General features: G+C 42.4%; 1 protein-coding gene across 1 annotated transcript in view; it reads right to left on the bottom strand.

Annotated features, from left to right (window-relative positions):
- KCNH6 (potassium voltage-gated channel subfamily H member 6) overlaps positions 1-20,690 on the bottom strand; it is a 49,862-nt gene that overhangs the window by 21,152 nt on the left and 8,020 nt on the right. Inside the window, exons 3-6 of the mRNA XM_056814670.1 lie at positions 13,707-13,868; positions 13,219-13,430; positions 6,551-6,976; positions 1,567-1,970 (exon numbers count right to left, since the gene is read on the bottom strand). Of these exons, the coding sequence (XP_056670648.1) occupies positions 1,567-1,970; positions 6,551-6,976; positions 13,219-13,430; positions 13,707-13,868 (1,204 nt within the window). The remainder of the gene's footprint in view (positions 1-1,566; positions 1,971-6,550; positions 6,977-13,218; positions 13,431-13,706; positions 13,869-20,690) is intronic.

Here is a 20,690-nt window from a genome sequence, read left to right as displayed (position 1 = left end):
GGACCATCAACCACTTTGGTGAAGAAAAAAAACAAAACCCTACAGATTCCCTGACCTACCCATTTCCACTTGCCACCTCTTAGCCCTCCAAAGAAAACCTTCGCTAAATCATAGTAACTTTCCAATTCACTTGGAAAGTTTTTGGCAGCAAAATCATTATGAGTAATGAGTATTTCCTATTCCTTCTTCTGTCCTCCCTCCTGTTTGAAACTCCCTGGGTCTAGACAGACTTAGATTCAAGGAAAAAGGAAAACAAAAGGGGGAAAATATTTTCTTTCAATTGTGTACATTTTGTTCTTACACTAATCAAAATCTCTTGGGGTTTATTTTTTCCGGAAATTTTATCTTCAACTCTGCTATTGTAAGTAGACCAAATTCTACATAGTGCTACATTTACAGTCCTGGGGGAAGTGGGAGCAATGTTTGAGAAGGGATAAACAAAATGATATTTGATATTTTAAAGGGCACAGATAAAAAGTTTTGAGAGATAACATGCTATAGGAGACAGAGAGTTTGTCCTAGTGTCAGGAAGACCTAGGTTGAAGTGTTGCCTCTGATACCTATTATGGACAAATCTCAGCTTCTTGGTGCTTCAGTCAGTTCTCTAAGATGTTGAGTTGCTGGGACTGTAGTGTGGTGTAGGAGCTCCAGACCTGGAGTTGGGATGGCTTAGGTTCAAATCTGGCCTCAGACACTTCCCAACTGTGTGACCCTGGGCAATTCACTTGACCCCCATTGCCTCGCCCTTACCACTCTTCTGCTTTGGATCCAATGCACAGTATTGATTCCAAGATGGAAGGTAAGGGCTTTATAAATAAATAAATAAATAAGAAATAAAATTTCCACTTGTATCATATCATAGGTCTAGACCAATATATTTATAAATACATATATAATATATTATAAATCGATAGAATAAAAATATATATATACTTCAATTCTCCCCAAACTTTACATTTCTATCCCAGATGATAGCACACCATGAATTGTATTTGGTAATATTCCACAGCCCATTTGGAGGCCTCCTATCCCTTCTTTTTTCTTTTTAAGTAACTCTTACCTTCTGATTTAGTAACAATTCTAAGACAGAAGGGCAAGTGCTAGGCAATTGGAGTTAAGTGACTTGCCCAGGATCCCGCAGCTAGGAAGTGTCTGAGACCAAATTTGAACCCAGGTCCTGCCTACTCTGTTCACTGTGCCATTTAGTTTTCCCCTCCTGTCCATTTTTAACCTCTACCATGGCACTGCTCTATGCTGGGGAAACATTTTTCTATTTTCAGTTTACCTTGGTTGGGAAAAAAAGATCCCCCAGAATAGCCAGGACTGTCAATTTAAACAAAAATAACCCATAAGAATAGAACTTGCCATAATGAATGGTAAGAATGGAATTACTTTTCGTGAGATGCCAGTAAGAATACCATCTCAGAAACAAACATAAGGACCCTGCCATACTATAGACATAGTCACTACAAGTGGCCATTCCCAAGGTCTTGAGGGGGTAGACGATGAGCAGAGGAGAGGGTGGAACGGGAGGGAAGAAGTCCTTGCCCCACTGGGAACCCTCACTCACAGCCAATGAGCATGACACAGATGGAGAAGATCTTCTCAGGATTGGTGTTGGGGGATACGTTGCCAAAACCTACACTGGTGAGGCTGCTGAAGGTGAAGTAGAGAGCGGTGACATATTTATCTTTGATGGAGGGACCTGAACCCATGTCACTGTCATTGTAGCGCTTGCCAATCTGGTCACCCAGGTTGTCTAGCCATCCGATCTTATGTTCCAGGTAGGGGCGCTCCACATTGCCGATAGCGTACCAGATGCAGGCCAGCCAGTGGGCGATGAGGGCGAAGGTACACATGAGGAGGAAGAGTACAGCGGCGCCATATTCTGAGTAGCGGTCTAGCTTCCGGGCCACTCGAACCAATCGTAGCAGCCTTGCTGTCTTTAGAAGCCCAATCAGTGTGGTGGTCTGGGATAAAGGAAAGGGTAAAAGGATAAAGGGCCTTGCTGAAGGCAGGGATGCTAAAGGCATTGGGCAAGCAGCCCAGGTCTTAGGGCAACAATACAGTCATTTATCCATCCACTCCCTCCCTCCATTCATTCATTTAATTTCAACAGTACATTGTTCCAACACCTGCCATTTGCAAAGCACCACTGGGGATACAAAGATGAAAACTGACACAGTCCTTGTGCTCAAGTGACCTATGATCTAATAGAGATAATAACACATCTACACCAATTCAGTAGGATAATGGGTAGAACTTGATAGGGATACAAGGAAAGTGAGGCAAAGGGCCAAGAGAAATTTGAGGAGGCAGAGGGAGAGATTACCTTCACCTGGGTTGGGGAATCATAGAAGGGCTGGAGAAGGAGGTGACAGATGGATGAGTCAGGAAGAGAGATGGAGTTCAGTAGAGATTATTCTAAACATGTTGTTGTTGTTTACTTATTTAAGTTGTGCCTGATTCCTTGTGACTCCATTTGGATTTTTTTGAGGGGAGATACTGGCGTGGTCTGCAATATTCTTCCCCAGATCATTTTACAGATGAGGAAACTGAGGCAAACTGAGGCAAATGGGGTTAAATGACTTGCCCGACATCACACAGCTAATAAGTGTCTGAGACTGGATTTGAACTCAGGAAGATGAGTCTTCCTGAGTTCCCAGGCCTGGCACTCTATTCATGGAGACACTTAGCTGCCCCATTCTAAACATAGAGAGCTTTTTTTTTTTAAACCCTTACTTTCCATCTTAGAATCAATACTGTGTATTGGTTCTAAGTCAGGAGAGCTATAAGGGCTAAACAATGGAGGTCAAGTGACCCGCCCAGGGTCACACTGCTAGGAAGTATCTGAGGTCACATTTGAACCTAGGACCTCCTATCCCTGGGCCTGGCTCTAAGTCCACTGAGTCATCTAGTTGCCCCCAAACATAGAGACCTTCTTAAAGAAAAGATAGAGGTTGGAGAAAGTAGGATGAGACTGAAGGGTGGAGAGTATTTCAGAATGGCTAGAATGGAGGTTCTATGAAGGGGAGTAATGGAAGATAAGGCCAAACTAGCAAAATGGAGCCAGAATATGCAACACCTGAATGATAGGGAAAAGAGTTCAAACTTTATTTGATAAGTAGTCATTCATTCATTAATTCATTTGTGGATTCATTTATTCATTCGCTGCTATTCACTAATTCAGTCAGCAAGTATTCAAGTAGCATATTTTACGTACTCAGTACTTTCCCAGGCACTGTGTGGGGGGCATGGAAGGACATGAAAGAAGTGCAGAAGTGAAGAGGGAAAAGAAAGAGAACCAAGTGACAGGTACTGTGCTGGATGCTCTACAGATATTATCTCATTTGACTCCCATGACAATCTTGGGAAATAGATGCTATAATTATTCCCATTTTATGGTCAAGGAAACTGAGGCAGGCAGAGATGAAGTACCTTGCCTAGAATCACACAGTAGGATAGTGTCTGAAGTCTGATTGATCTCAGATCTTCCTAATTCCAGTGCTCTATACACTGTACCACCTAGCTACTATATCTTGTTGATGTTAGTTGTGTCAGGCTCTTTGTGACCCCATTTGGCGTTTTCTTAGCGAGGATCCTGGAATAGTTTGCCATTTCTTTCTCTGGTGGATTAAGGCAAATTTAAGTGATTTGCCTAGGATTAGACAGCTCATGAGGGTCTAAGGTCAGATTTGAACTCAGGTCTTCCTGATTCTAAGCCCAGAGCTCTATCTTCTGAGCCACCTAAGCTACTTCAGATGCTGAAGAAATTCTATTTTAGTTGAGGGGGATGAAACATAAATGATAGAAACTTTAAGAACAATTATAGGGCAATAGATGAGATTCTGAGTGATTTTATATATATACACACACAGCAAAATTGCTTGTCAGCTCCAGGATGGGGAGGGAAGAGGGGAGGAAAACAGCAAGAATCATGTAACCATGGACAAAAATTTAAAAATCAAAATAAGTTAAAAATAAATAAATAAATGAGGAGCTGATTGGGAAGCACCATTTTTGGGTGCAGATTCAAAGTTTTTGTTACTGATAGATCTGCATAGTCAAAAAAGTTTGGAGACCACTGTTCTAGAAGATGGAGAAAACTCAGATATGATTGGTGAACTCTGAAACGACTTGGGGGTGGGAGTGGTTGGAGAATCTCTATAAGGCTGAAGAAAGGCAAATTTTCCAATTTTTGAAAAAAGAAAAAGAGTGTGTGCTGCAAACTATAGACCAAGGAGTATAGACTTCTCTTCCTGGCAGAGTTAACTTGGGATTAAGAAGAATTCTTAACCTGGGTCTGTGAACTTGTTTTATAGATATTTTGGTAATATAACTGGTATTCTTTGTAATCATTTGTATTTTATTTTATGCATTTAAAAACATTATTCTTAGAAGGGGTCTGTAGTCTTCACTAGACTGCTGAAGGGGCCCAGAACACACAAAAAGGTTAAGCATTTCTGTTTTAGAACATATTATTATTAAAGGGGTGAGTCTGAGACTACCTAGAAAGGGAAGCAATGTTCTCTAAAAGTCAGCTGGTTTCATCAAAAACTGATCATATAGGTCGACATTAATTTCCTTTTTTTGAAAGGGAAGTTAGATGAGTCAGTCATGTAACAGTAACATGCTTAGCTCATTGGATCATAGATTTAGAGTGAGAAGAAGCCTCGGTGATCAGTAAGTCCAAAGCTCTCATTTTACAGAGGAGAAAACTGAGGTCTGGGAGGTTAAGTAATTTGCCCAAGGACACATAGATAGTATGCATTAGAGGCAGGATTTGAACTTAAGTAATTTGCATCAGAGCTAACAGTCTTTTAGCTAGAATATGGTTATTTCTTTTCTTTTGTTTTCTTTTCCTTTTTTTCACCCTTAGTTTCCATCTTAGGATCAATTCTAGGTATTGTTTCCAAGGCAGAAGAGAGATAAAGGCTAAGCAATTGGGGTTAAGTGACTTGCCCAGGGTCACCCAGATAGGAAGTGTCTGAGGCCAGATTTGAACCCAGGATCGCCTGTCTCTAGGCCTGGCTCTCAATCCACTGAGCCACCTAACTGCCCCCTGCCTTAGTTCTTCATCTGTAAAATGGGCAAACATTGAAGAAGGAAATGACAAACCACTCCAGTATCTTTGCCAAGAAAACCCCATGGATGAAAAGTTCTTAGGAGTATGAAGTGTCACATAGTGTAACAACTGAATGACCAAACAGTAACAACGACAAGCTAGTGATATCAAACTCAAGTAGAAATGGGGCCACTAAATTGTACACAAGGATGCTACAGTAGCTAGGTTGCCCAGCGCATACAGCACCAGGCCTAGAGAGAGGAAGATCTGAGTTCCGATCTGACTTCAGATATTTCCTAGCTGTATGACCTTGGGCAAGTCACTTAATTCTGCTTGCCTCAGTTTCCTTATCTGTAAAATAAATTGGAGAAGTAACTAACAATTGATTCCAGCAGAGAAAATCTCAAATGGGATCATGAAGAATTGGACAACAATTAATAAGCATTTGAAAAATTTCTCAGGCCATGTTTGTGGATAAGATGGAAAGATAGGATTGATAGATGGCTTCTTTTAGAAGTTGGCTGAATGGTTGAACCCAAAGAATAGTTAACAATGACTATATATAAACTTAGAGGGAGGTTTCTAGTAGAGTGTCTCAGGGATCTGTCCTGGATATGTGCTTTTCAGTATTTTTATCAATGATTTGGATGAATATATTTGCTGAGTTTGTGGATGACCCAAATTTTAGAGGGAAAGTTAACACATTATCTGGATGACAGTGCCTGGCACATAGTAGGTGCTTATTGATTGTTTGACAGAGTCTGGGTCCAAAAGAATTTTTGACAAGCTAGATTCATATGCCAAATAAAAGTTGGGAGATAGTATAGTGAAAAGTGTGCTTTATTGGAAGTCTGGATATTTGTTCAAATCCCACCTTTGCCACTTACTAGCTATGTGGCACTGTATGTGTTTGAAATTCATTTCACAACCCATGACCTCAGATTTCTATTCTGGTAAATTAAGGGATTGGACGAGGTAGCCTTTGAGGGCTCTTTTTGCCCTCCATCTGTAATTCTATGAATAAAAAGATATTTAATGGGAATAAATGCAAAGTCCTGGCCTAAGCCCCTAAAGCACTTTGTCCAGTGGTCTAGAATACTAAAGCTATGACTAATTAGCTTTGGAGAAGGTATTGAACCCCGCCAAATGTGGATACTAAGGAGCATGTGGATGACAAAAAAAAAAGCGAGCTAATAGATATTTAGGATGTGTAAAAGAAGGCACCATATTGTAGTGGAGAAAATATTAATTAAGAAATCAGGAGTCTAGAGCACAGACTATGCCATTTACTTGCTTTATGACTTCATTTCTCTGGACTTCAATTTCCCTGTTAATAAAATGGGAATATTTGAAGATCTCTAAGATCCTTTACAAATTTAAGCATTTTCTGAGCCAATGATGGAGGGAACCCTAGGGACATAATAGATGGGTTTCATGACAGTCAAGATAAGTTGGTAACTCAGTATCTTTCCTGGTATTTCTTACCTCATCAGAACCAGTGTGGAAGATGAGAAGGTCAAAGGGAATTGCAGCCACCATGTCGATAAGGAACCAACCCTTGAAGTAATGTACAGCGATCTTGCCTGGATGGCTCACCACTTCATCGTTGGAGTTGACGTAAGTGGTTCGGAAGTTGATGACAATGTCCACAATGAACATGATATCCACAATGAGCTCCACCACAGTGAGTGGGTTACAGGTGTAGCCACAGTTCCAGTGCCTGGACTCTTCTTGGTTATTGAGTAGAAAGGCAGCTGAGTAGGGAGTGAAGACGGCTGTGTAGATGACCAGAAGCAGGATCAGCCAGTCCCACACAGCCTTGAAGGGACTGTAATGCAAGATGGTCCATCCATGAATTCGGGGAGCCTGCAACTTGTACTCAGGAAGCACATCTGCTCCCAGGGACAAGACCTATGTTTGACGAACAAAGGAATAGGATTTGGATTGGAGTAAGTACAGTGAATTGTCTCTGTGGCCGAGAGGGAGCCTACGAAGAAGAGTGAGCATGAGGAGAAGGAGTATGTGAAAAGAAGACGTCTGGGATAGGTAAGTGTGAGAGGATAAAATCTGTGAGAAGATGGAGTGTAAGAGGAATGAATATTAGTAAGGAATGAATGAGAAGGATAGAGTTTGTGGGGAAGGAACAATGATAATAATGGCATTTATATGGTGCTTTAAATTTTGCAAAGTGCTTTACAAACATTTCTTTTTCTCTTTGCAACAATTCTGGATGGTACGTGCTATTATTATCCCCATTTTGTAGATGAGGAAACTGAGGCAAGCAGCATTGAAGTGATTTGCCCAGTGACACCTAGGTAGTGTCCAAGCCCAGATTTAAACTTCAGTCTTCCTAACTGCAGATTCAGTATACTATTCACTTTATGGGGTCTATAAGAAATGAATGAAGGAATGTCATCAGAGGATGGATACTAAAAAGGAGTGAATATTAGTGAGTAGTGAATGCAAAGGGATGGTGTCTGTGAGGTATGAAGGGATAAGTCAGGGAGGGGTAAGTATGTGGGAATGGGGTCTGTGAGGCATTAGTCTGAGGGTGGCCCTTTCACTACACTCAATCTTCTACCCAGATGAGCAGAAACAGAATTTAGTTGAGTTCTTCCTTAAGAAAAACTGACCTTTTAAATTCCGAACTTCACCAAATAAATGTTGATGAACACTCACACTTATAAACTCACTTGACTTTGCAAGATTCGCCAGAGGATTCTTTTGAATAGAGCATTTTAAAGAGTGTGTGATTGATAGAAATTCAATTTTCACCCAACTTTTCATAAACACTTCTGCTTTGTAAAGCAAGTCACACCTCACTTATCCCATGTAAACCAGTCTGGTAAAGTCAGCATCCTACATATGCGTGGGCTTGGGTACTTTATGTGCGTATAGGAGCACACATAAAATCTGAGCCTCATTTCTCTTCCTCTTCCTCCCATCCCTGGTCACAGCCCATAGGTTAGAAGAGACAAAATTAACCAATAGGAACCTGATGGAGAGAAGTGGAATAAGATATTCAGGATCAGGGGATTGCCCTGGCTCTCAAATCAAGAAAGCTGCATGAAGGCAACTAAAGCTGCAATTAGGGACAAACAATAGTTGGAGAGGGAGAGTGATACATAGTAAAATGTGTCTATAGATATGACATGCCAGGAGAAGGGCAGCCTGTGTTCTAGAGATTCTGATCCTCAATTCCATGGAAGGTTAGGAGGGAAAGTAGATCCCAGGAGAGGGGCACCATGTTTGTGGGCCATTGGGGATAGTGGATTACTACTTGGTGGTGAGAGTTGGCAGAGCATGAAAGCTGAGATGTAGCCTTACAGGGATGAAAGTTACTACATTAAGGAAAGATACCATCTAGGAAGGGAGTATACCCCCTTGGATGGTAATACTCTGTGGTAAAGCCTCATATATGCTTTTATAGTTTTGGCTTTGAGGAAGGAACTAAACTTATTTATTTTTATATCTCCCCACTTTGCCCAGTATTCTGAACAGAGTAGGTATTTAAAAAGTGACTGATTAATGAATGAATGAATAAATGAACAAAGCAGGAACATACCTAAAGATGAGAGAACATGGCATGCAAAATGAAAGAAACGCTAGGGAAGAATATGGGACTTCCCTTCCCTCCTGGGGAAAGAATAGAATATTAAGGTACTAGGTCATTGCATGAAGTACTTTCCCTTTGGGACTTCAATAACTGAACCCCATTGAATCTATCCAAGACAGATCTGCTTTGTGCTAAATCTTGCTTTATAGAAAGTGACACCTTTTGCATGCCCTGTATCACGAGGCACTGGTGTAATGAATAAGAATCCTGGTAATAGTAACCCTGGCATTTCAGAGAATCACAGTGTGTGTCAGAGTTTGAGGGGCCTTAGAACTCATTTAGTTTTGCCCTATTACAGAAAAATAAACTGAGGCACAGAGACCTTTGTCCAATTCCCTCCTTTTAAAGATAAGAAAACCAAAGGGAAATTACTCCAGAATGCTCACAGAATCATGTAACCTGAACAGGTACATTCAAGGTCAAAATGCCCCTAGAGGATTACCTGATATGGGTTAGTAATTGGTGTCTAGGAAGGGAGGACAAGGATAGGCAATTTTGACATGGAATAGACCTGAAAATTGGGTGCTTTGCCTCTCAAATCACTCTGCCCTAAAGGATAGATCTGGCCATGGCACACACCATATGTGCTTCCACCATCTCAATAAAGCAATAGTTCACTGTTGTCTCCAAGATTAAATATAAATCCTCTATTTGGCTTTTAAAGGTCTTCATAACCTGGCCCTTTCTTACCTTTCCATTCTTGTACACCTTCCTTTCCTCTGTGGATGCAGTGAAACTAGCTTCCTTGCTGTTCCTCACACAAGACACTCTACCTTTCACCTCCATGTCTTTTCAATGGCTGTCACCCATGCCTGGAATGCTCTCCCTCCTTATCTTTGTCTCCTGCCTACTCTGGTTCCCATCAGCTAAAATCTTGCCTTCTGTAAAAGGTATTCTTTCATTCCCTTTCCCACCCCTCTTAATGCTAGTGCCTTCTCTCTGCTGATTATCTCCAGTTTATCCTAGCTATAGCTTGTTTGTCCAAAGTTATTTGCATGCTGCCCTCCCATTACATTGTAAGCTCTGTTAGAGCAGGAACTCTTGTCTTGTGCTTTTCTTTTATCTCTAACTTTTATCAAGGTGTCTGACACACAGTAGGCACCTAATTAAGTGCTTGTTAACTTGACTTGTTTCACACTCTCATGCCCTGAAACCATCAGCATGCTCATGTCTGCCTTCTGCCCCCAGCTCTTCTCTTTTTGTCTGTAGACTAACAACCTGGAATTTTGCTTGAAAGAGAAATATTTCCCTCCCCCCACTTCCCACCCCAAGCCTCTCCCTAACCCACTGGGATAGGCAGGTGCTCCACTCACCCTATCTGGGCTTCCTTCTAGCATGCGTTCTTTAAGCATCACCCCTGAGTGCTCTTCCCCTGACCCCACCTTGGCAAGGGATGGAGGCAATGGAGAATGAAAGAAGGGATTTGGTGGGTGCGAGAAGAGTGGGACTGAAGAGCTGCAGGACTGGAAGAGAGCATCATGTTGTATGCACAAAACTAGACCTTGGATGGATGGATACAGAGAAGGAATTGATTTTTCCACTGCCTGACTCAGTAGCCTACAGGGCTAGATGGGAGGAGTCCCAGGAGGCAGAGGGAACAGAATGCTCTTGGTGCCCAGAGCAAGAGCTCATCAACATTTATCTAGTCACCTCTGTCATCTCCCTCACCCACTAATAACCCTTCATCCCCAGAGAGGGACAGCTGCCAACTCTGTTGCCTAGTAACTGAGGATGGTCAGCCTGGGATCTGGGAAAGGTAGCTGGCTGGGTGGGGGATAGTCAGCCTGGTTTGGGAGGTACCTTGGTTTCACCTCTCTGAGAGTTAGGGGAGAAGTAGAGTATACCAATGACTGTGCCATACATCCCTGTAACTAGTTGGTCATGGGGAGATTTGAGTTCAATCTTTTCTCTCTACTGTCCTGTGTATGAGCTCTTAGAAGAGGCTTAGGGGTAGGGATAGCAGATTAAGCAGTGCTTCAATGCCAGCAATTCTAGAAAAATGACCTGATCTCTAGCCTTGTCAGGGCCACTTTGATGACATGGAAAGAACACTTGATTCAGAATCAGAGGACGTTACTTCTCACCTTTGGGGTTTCCTCTCTCTGTGCCTCAGTTTCCTCATATCTAAAATTAGGAGACTGTACTAGATTCCAAACTGTAAACTCAAAAAAAATTTAATTACTGTAGTTCAACATAATTGTAATCCTGTATTTAGAAACTTTATTCTGAGAAGGGGTCCATAGATTTTACCCCTTCTCAAAGGGAACATGACACACAATAAAGTTTAAGAATCCTTGGATTAGACAATCTTTGAGGTCCCTTCCAGCTTTATCATTAAATAAAAGAAATGAAATGTTTATACCACTTACCCTGATATAGAAACCAATAGAATTAGTAGGACTAGGTCCTGTCATTCTTCCACACCAGCTATACCATAGGATTGAGGGCAGCATGTAGAGGGCCCAGTTTATTACTGCTCTTCTCCTATCTCAGCGTATCACAAATATGGAACTTTTGTTAATTAGGGCTATTTCCCTATTGATCCAGGAATTGGGGCTCCAACTCAACCCCAGAGGTTTCTTCCTTGGGTTTAAAAAATATCCTTACCCTCTGTCTTAGAATAAATACTGTGTATTGGTCCCAAGGCAGAAGAGTGGTAAGGACTAGGTAATGGGGGTGGTGGGGGTGGTAAGTGACTTGCCCAGGGTCACACAGATAGGAAGTGTCTGAGAATAGATCTGAACCCAGGACCTCCCATCTCTAGGACTGGCTCTCAATCTACTGAGCCATCTAGCTACCCACTTCTTTCTTTTATGGTGAATGATATTTTACTAGAAGTACAAAACATTAGTGTTAGAAGTACTACCCAAATTTTGTTGCTTCTTGACTTATCTACAAAATCTGGACAATCACACTTGCATGATCTACCCCACAGAATTGTTGTGAGAAAAGTGCTTTGGCACCATGGAGCAGTAGAAAGCTAGAGAACCTGAGTTCACATCTGGTTCTTCCATACTGAGTGTGTTAACTTGGCAAAGTCCCTTCTCATCTCTTAGCCTTATCTTCCTCATCTACAAAGTGTAAGGGTTGGATTCAGTGACCTTCCAAATCTAAATCTATACTTTCCTGACCTTAGAGGACTATCTAAATAAGTTGTTAAATTATTAGAATGAATAGAGTACAGGGCCTGGAATCAGGAAGATCTGCATTCAAATCCAGACTCAGGCTAGCTGGACAAGTTATTTAAACTTTTGTTTGACTCAGTTTACTCATCTGTAAAATGGGGATAATATTAGTACCTACCTCCTAGGGTTGTTCTGAGGATCAAATGAGATAATTTTAAAATGTTTAGCACAGCATATTCATTATTATCTTTTCAACACTCATTTGTAATTGGATTTGTATCCTCTGAGGTTTCTTCTATTTCTAAATCTATGATATTATTTCCCAAAGGCAAGTAGAATGGATCCAAGTTTGAAGCCTGAGAGGTAGGGAAGGCAGTTAAGGAGGGAACTCTTCTATTCATTCTTGAACCTATTCCTCATTTTTCTTTTCTTCTTACTTTCCCTGTTCTATCTCCTCATTTCATCCTCATTCATCTCCCCTACAGGTGACAGGACAGTATCCCCTGGTCCTCTATCTTGTTCATCTTTTTTCTCTGTTTCTTAAAACAGCTCCTTTATGGTAGTGGATGTGGTTGGAAGGGTTGCTTCTATTTGATAATCTACCATCCTTGCCCTTCTCCTTGTCCTTCCCATTGCCTCAAAAACCCAGAGAGCTGGATATTGGTGGTACCCATATCCTGTAACAGGGGCAGAAACTAAAACCTGGAGGAGTCAGCTGAAATTATGTCTTTCCTAAGTGGGGTTAGATTTACAGTGTTCTCAAGAGCAGAAATGTTGATTCTTAGGGTGGACAAGAAATAGTTTTAATTCTAAAACCAGTTCTTCTGATCCTCCCTACCTTCATCCATACGTACCGTTGAATCACCTTACCTGAGACAATGTTGTTCCCTTGGAGCTAGAGTTAGACATCTACCAGAGAGTTGGCATAGGGATATTGGCTTAACTGCCAAGATTGGTCCCTTGGATTACTAGAACTGCCTTATATCCTCTGAGATACCTGAGAACTGTCTCATATAATTACTGAATAGCCTATAGAATCATGGCTCCCAGATTACCCTTGATATAGACCACAGAACGTAGTGGACTATATAAGTCATCTGAAAAATTGTTCCATGGAAGGGGTCTTTCTAGTAATGTGGTAGTCAGGGATGGGATTGGGAAATGACAGCAATGTGGAAAAAAGCATTAGCAAAAGTGCAAAAAGGGTGAGAAAAGAAGACACGGCTCCCAGATAACCCTTGGTATGCCAGCTCTTTGTCCCCTCCCCTGCTACCTTTGGCCAGAACCCGAGTTGCTCCACAGATGCTTATACCTGGAATCCAACATGAATTGAATTCTTTCATCTCTACTCCCTTCCCAACCATCTTTTCTGGCTAATCCTAAACACTGTCTGTCCAAGCTGGTTCCATTACCTGAGTGACCTTCTCAGTGACGTTCTGGGTGCGTTCCACCACCTTGTGTGGTGCGATGATCTCAATCTCGGTAGTAGAGTTCGATGGGTGCTTCTCCAGGTTGAACTCCACAAAGTTGAGTGTGAACTGGGGAATTTGGCTGATGGTGCGATACTTGACCTGGTCTGTGTCAGATGCAGAGCTTTGCCCACCTAGCTTGCCTGAGGAGCACTCTGAAAATATTATCTTCATTAGAGAAGGCAATTTCATGGCCTGAAGGGCAGGGCAAGAAGGCTGAGATTTTCTACTCCTCCCCACCTCCCTACAAAAGATGTTTGCTAGGGGGCTGTCTAAGGTGAAGGGCCTGGATAGAATAGGGAAGTGGGGATACCAAGTGCAGCATGGATAGAACAAAATGACAGGGTGAAGATCCTCCTTCCCCAGTGGGTAGTAGGACTTCAGCCTTGGACATTCATCTTCCCCTCACCTCCTCTCCTTGACTATCTCACCGGAACTTAGGAAGCCCTGGGATAATAGATGTTGTGTCAGGCTTTGGCTACTGCTCTTGGCCAGGAGCTGTGCCAGGTCCTCGAAGTTGAGAATGTACATGATGACGTCTCCGTCTTCATTCTTTATGGGCACCACATCCACCAGGCAGCGGAAACATGAAGCTGTGGACAGTCAAGCAGTACATAGCAGCTGGGAATGCTGATTCAGTTAGGCTTCCTAACCTTTAAAGCCAGGATAGGAACCCTAAGTTATCCTGGCCTCTGTCCTGCAGTGTGACTAAGAAGAAAGCCAGTTCAGCTTCAGAGATGACATGGCCAATAGCAGGAGCTCTGGAAGTTGGTTAAGCAAGGAACTCTGGTCTCTCTAACTCTGGTCCTAATGAGGTCAAGGATGGAAACTGGGAAAAAGCAAGGGAAGGGAGGCTAAACTTCCCTCCTTCTCTTAACCACTTACAAAAGAAGTTGTTTCGGGGAGTTTGGTAGGGGGCTATGTGTGAGACAAGTTAAAGAGAGTGAGAAGAGCAAAGAAAACAGAGTTGTCTTGTACAACATACATCTTATGGTCTGGAACCCCCCAGTCCTGTGCAGTCCTGGGCAGAATCCAGGATCTGGCAGGATGAAATGTGTATGTTGGGGATGCAGAGGATGGGGGTGAGTCTGGGTCCCAGCTCCCTGGATAGTGGCAGAGAGAGCAGTTAAGCTGGTCATTAGGGAGATGAAGTGATACCAGGGCTTGGGAGGACTGTGCTCAGCTCCAGTGGCTCAGAGCTTAATCTTCAAGGTTTGTTTCTGTTTTAATTAAAATTGAGCAGATGGAGATTAGATTAATGGAGTTGGGGGGGGGCTGGGAGAAGAGAAGATTTAGAAACTCCCTGGAACCACTGGCTGTCCTTTGCTTTCCTCTGGCTCTCTCCTTACCTTCATTTTCCACCCAAGTAGTTCTCTAGCTCTCACCTTATAGAGCATATGCTCTAGAGAAACATCAGGTCACATCATTCAAAAAATTTCAGAGATTCTCCTTTGCCTTTGTCTCCTTTGTTCAGATTGCTGATTCTGGCATTCAAGCCCCTCTACAATCTGGTTTCAGCCTACTTTTCCAATTACTATCCTACTACCCACTCTTGTATACTGAACAATTCATTTCATAGCTCTACAAAGTTCAGATGTCATGTTATTGAGAGCTGAAAGAAGCCTTAGAAATCACCTAATTAAAGATAAAGAAATTGAGATACAGAGAGGGAAAATTAAACCTGAAGATCATACAGATTGTAAGTAGCAGAACTCAAACTCAAACCCTTGTCCTCTGACACCCAACACTAAATTTCTATATCTTAGTATTTCAATGGATCACCAGCCTCATCTATTTGGGTACTCACTTCAACCATGTAGATTGCAACCCCTTCTGTGCAACTATGTCCTCTCATAAATCCTACACCAGGGTCCACCCAAAGTGCTGATAGCCTCTAGGCCCTACCTCAGTGATGATGAACCTATGGCATGGGTGTCAAAGATGGCATGCAGAGTGCTCTCTGTGGGCACTCAGCCACTCTTCCAGTTTGTTACTAGAAAGGCAGAGGGACTTGGGTGGTGCTGCTTCCCTCCCCCTCTCCATTTCTTTTGAGGACATTTTTTATATCCCTGCTTCTCTGGCCAACAGCCAATGGGAGCGTAAGACGGGGAAAGGGGGAAAGGAGGGGAAGGTGAGAAGCTTACAGGAGGCAGAGCTGGAGGGGAGCAGAACACTTTGGCCACTCCCCTCCCCCTCTCTACATTCACTGAGGACATTCCTCACTTCACCCACTCCTCTGCCCAGTAGCCTAATGAGAGCACTTTATCCCTCCCCTGTGTGGGGTAAAGGGGAGCAGGGTGTGCCCAGCATGTATTTGGGGGAGGGGCATGGCACAAGTCTCTGAAGGAGGCAGGCACATCATGAGATCTGGGGGGGGGGTAGGGCCCAGCATTCCATCTCTAAAAGGTTTGCCATCACTGCCCTACCTTCTCCTCAACTTATCATCTTGTATTTCCCCTCCCATTCACAACCAAACTCTTAGAAAATATTCTCTCCATACATTATTTTCACTTCTTCTCTTCTCATTTACTTCCCAACCTTCTGTGTTTACTAAGTTCCAGGCAGCTAAGTGGCACAGTGGACAGAGCACCAGGTCTTTAGTTGGGAGCCTCACTGAACCCTGTTTTCCTCAGTTTTCTTATCTGTAAAATGAGCTGGTCAGCCACTCCAGCATCTTTGATAAGAAAACCCTAAATGAGGTCATGACACTACTGAGCAATAACAAAGTGTCAGGTACTAAGTAGTGCTGGTGATACAAATACTCACAGTTCAATCAGATTATTGTTGTTTCTCACAAAAAAACACTCCTCCTTCTGTCACCATGCCTTTCCACCAGATGTCTCCTATGCCTGGAATGCACTCTTCTCCTTTCTGCCCTTAGAATCCCTTGTTTCCTTCAAAATTCTGCTCAAGTACCCCTTTCTATATGAATTCTTTTTTTTTATTCACTCAGGTATACCTACCTTTCCCTATGAATTTACCTTGTATTTATTGCATATACTTATGCATGTTGATGGCTCATAATGGAATGATAGAACCACTTTGATGGAATATAAGCTCCTTGAAAATATTTTTGCAATTTTCTCCCTAACATACCTCCCCATATTCATAGTAAGTACTTCTTAAAGCTGGGAGTTGTGTCCACATTTGATCTTGAATACTTACTGTCTGTGTGACCCTGGGCAAGTCACTTAATCTCTATTTGCCCCAATTTTTCCAGCCTAAAATGAGAGCAATAACAGCACCTACCTCATGGGATTGTGGTAAGGATCAAAGAAAATAATACTTGTAAAATGCTTAGCCTTTATACTTTATTTAGTACTTGACACATGGAAGGCATTTAATGTTTTTTTTTTCCTTTTTGTGTTCATAGGAGTTGTATTGTCTCCATCAGAATGAGCATCATTCCAGTCCTAGTTTTCTGCATGGGCCATTTGGTTACATATAGTTAGTGTCTTGAAGCAGGATCCAAATTAAGTTTTACTTGACTTCAAGTCCATGCTTGCTTCAACTCAGCTTCCTGATTCTAGCCAGTATAATGTCTACCCATAACAGTGCCTGATTATGAGTCTTCAAATAAGGCAGACACTTCTCCTAGCTAGCCACTTCCTCCCCCTCTTTGCTTTACCTCCTTTTCCCCCTGAGATACATGGCCCAAAGCTTTGAAGGTTAGAGTGGTGCCCATTTGACTATGGAAGTCCTCCATCACATTTGGCTAATGAAATCAGCTATGGTACAGCCTAGTGGAGCTGTGCCCAGGGTTTGACAGGAATGGTCGAGCTTCATGGATTTGGCCTTTTATTTTGGGATCTGCCCTCCCTCCTTAGCCTCAGCCTAAGGGCATTTGGGCAATGGGGGATCTCAGTCCTTAGTTCCTCAGAGCCAACAGCAATGAGAACTTCAGAGTTAGAGGACAGGATTGGTAGAGATATCAGATGCATTTCCATAGTGCAGCTAGGCAAAACAAACAGAACCAACCCTTTCCTTTTCTCTCCCCCTTCCCTTCATCTCTCCCCATGAGCAGGAATCTCGAAGGTCAGATTCCAGACTCCAAAGCACCAACTACTGGGCTTGGCCCCGTAGAGAGACATTCACACAAAGGAGATAGCTCAGAGGCAGAATTTTCAGGTCTAAGTCAAAGGGGGACCACTTGCTGGCAACTCCCTCAATAAACTAGATCTCTGGGCTTGCCCAGTTCTACTCTACACCACAATTGGCCCCAGGATAATTTTCTGTACTCAACTGTAATAATTTCATGTGGAACATGAATTGGATAGTCAAGACCTTTAAGAAAGTCATGTCTGAATTGTAGTTTCTCTATGTGAAAAAAAAAAAAGATGGTCTTTGAAGTCCCTTCCACTCCTCATCTTCTGTGATGAGATCATTTCCAAGATCCTTTTCTGTTTGGTAGTCTATGGTCTGTGACACCCATTTAAAAATATTGGAAAGATTTTTCCTCAAATAACAATTAGTTATTTCCATGCTGTCTCCCAAATTAGAACATAAGTTCCTTGAAGGCAGGGACTGTTTTTGCCTTTCTTTGCATCATTAGTTCGACACCCATCTTTTAAGACACAGAATAACTTCCAAACAACTTCTAAGAGAGATAGAATTTTGCCTCTCTCCCAGACTTCTATCCCTTTCTAGTTGGGACACTGTCAGTCAATTTATTCAGCTTGGGGGGCCAGAGGAACATATTGGGAATCCTGCCCCTGCAGGGAGATGATGATGGGTAGAAGGTGGTTAGCCTATTGTCTCTATTGAAGTTTTCCCTGATGTGAGTCTGCCGTGTCCCTGTTGGTGAATTATAGAATTTGAGAATATTAGCAGAAATGGATATGAAGCCATTCTGTCACAACCCTTCCCCATCACCCATTTTACAAATGAAACAACTGAGTCCAGAGAGGTGAAGTATCTTTTACCTAGAAAAGGCAACCTGGAGTGTGGGAAAGAAGAATGGTCTGATTCAAGTCCTACTAATAAACTAAGTGACATTGGACAAATCACTTCTCCTTCCTGAATTTGAGTTTGTTCATCTGTAAAATGAGAGTTTGAAGCAGACAATTAAAGGAGTCAGTGAGCAAATTAGGATTCAGATCTACAGGCCAGTGCTTTCCCCTCTATGTTGTTACCCTAACACTCACTCTTCAGTCGCAGATGGCAATACAAGCAGGTCCAGGGAGTTTATAAATCCCACAACATCCAGCACTCTCATCCTCTGACATCTAAGTAGTGCCTGAGAAATATTTACACCCAGTTATATACAGAAGCAGACAGTCACATATACTCACTCCCATAAAAACAGTCAGAGTTGTACAAACAGACATCACCTCCAGCTTTTCCCCAAGAGGAAATACAGATATGATGGTTAGGATAGATAGAGGGAGGGAGGGAACTTTCTTCCAAACTTCTATAACTCTACTTTATCCATTCCTTAGACTGCCAAACAACATAGGAGGTATGTATATCTGAGCTATGAGCAATAGAGTGCAATCCCTTCATTTAAAAAAGAAAAGCCCCTCTCTTCTGTTTTAGACTCAGTAATGGTTTCAAGGCAGAAGAGCAGGTGATGAAGGTTAGGTGACTTGCCCAGGGTCACACAATTAGGAAATATCTGAGGTCAAATTTGAACCCAGGACCTCCCATCCTTGAGTCTGGGTTTCAATCCACTGAGTCACCTAGCTGCCTCTCTTACTTGTCTGATTTAACTGGCCTTTTCCTCAGTCTTATCCCTGTTTCTCTGTGCCTTATTCTGTCTGCTTTTGGAATAACTCTCCAGGGGAGATAGGACTGGCACATGATTATCCTTCAGATGACCAGGGGCTCCTTTCTCACCTTCTTTCTCTCCAGTCTAGAGTCTAAAAAATGGTCATCTCAAACCATGTGCATAGGCACGCACTTTCCCTTGTGCTTGTCCATCTTCTGTTTTCTCTTTTCCACTTATCTTTCTCAGTTCCCTTTTTTCTCTCCTTCTCCCACTTCTGTTGCTCACACCTTCTCTCTTTCCTTATTTTGCTTTTTTCCCCACTCACCTCACACTGTCTCTTACCCCCTTTGCTCCTTTAGCCACCTCCTTAATTCTATTCAAAGGGCTCAGGGAATGGAGAAGGTAATAGAAAAATCCCCACCTTCCATGACTTCCTCTGTCACCTGTGGTAGTGGGGGGCTATCAGGGATTGGACCAGGTATTCTCTAGTATAAGGAAGGGGTCCCTAACATTGAGAGGAAAATGATATTTTGGGAAAGGATCTTGGTGACTTTTCTCCCAAATAACCTAATCTAGTCCTGGCCAGGCTCCTTACACTTTCCCTTTTTCTTTCAGGGCTAGGTTCAGTCCACTCCTCTTAAAATCACTTGGGTTGCCCAAATCTCTTTTTCTTCCAAATGGAGCTATGACTAATGAGCTGGAAAAGTTATTTCCCATCTGAGTTCTCCCTATCCCTCTCCATTCCAGAAATAATGCCCTGTCTTTAGCACAGAAGACCTACCCCAGAAGCTAACAATACCCCAAGTGCTCTTTTTAAAAATCCCTTACCTTTCTTTTAGGAATCAATACTATGTATAGGTTCCAAGAGAGAAGAGCAGTTAGGCTAGGCAATTGGGGCTAAGTGAATTGTCCAGGGCCACACAGCTAGTAAGTATGTGAGGTCAGATCTGAACCCAGGACTTTCTGGCCTGCCTCTCAATCCACTGAGCCACTTAACTACCCCTTCAAAATGCTTTTAAGTGAATAATTTGCTTATAGAATCTTAGGTCTGGAAGAAACCACAGAAGTCATTTTGTCTGATCTCATTTTGTAAATAAGGGCTCTGAAACCTAGGAAGAAGTGAATTCTCCAATGTTATAAAAGACATTCTGCAGAATTAGTATTAAAACCCTGACTCTAAGTTTGGTGCTCTTCCTATTGCAACTCAAGGACATCTGAACCCAAATCTTTATCAATGTCTTTTAAATCCCTAGGACAAATTCCCCTCTACCTAAGTCTTTCCATTTAATCTATGGTAATGGTCATACTAATCACATATTTTCTATGACTGTATCCCTCAGACAGATCCCAGTTTGAACTTGTATCCTCTGATGCAATGGACCTTCTGGCAGAGGGGGTAGCTTTTGAAGCCACCAACTTAACTTCCCTATATCTAAGAGATTTTGTTACCCTGGGTGAAAAAGATCATATGAGTCTGATTTCTTCTCGCTTTCCTTTCTTTTTCCCTTTTTGTTTCCCATGGAGGGGCCTCCTAACCTTAGCCCTATGTCAAGCTTTTTCAAACTTCCATCCCCTACTGCTTTTCTGTGTTCCGTGGATAAATCTCTGGTTTGAGTCAAGAAAATGGAGTGAGGCCAAGGAAGGTGAGGATGGAATTCTATGACCTTACATGAGCATTGATGGGGGAAGGAGCCTTAGGATTCCTAGG

The sequence above is a fragment of the Monodelphis domestica genome, chromosome 2, assembly GCF_027887165.1.
Source record: "Monodelphis domestica isolate mMonDom1 chromosome 2, mMonDom1.pri, whole genome shotgun sequence".
Taxonomy (NCBI): Eukaryota; Metazoa; Chordata; class Mammalia; order Didelphimorphia; family Didelphidae; genus Monodelphis; species Monodelphis domestica.
This window is presented reverse-complemented; position numbering and strand designations above follow the sequence as displayed.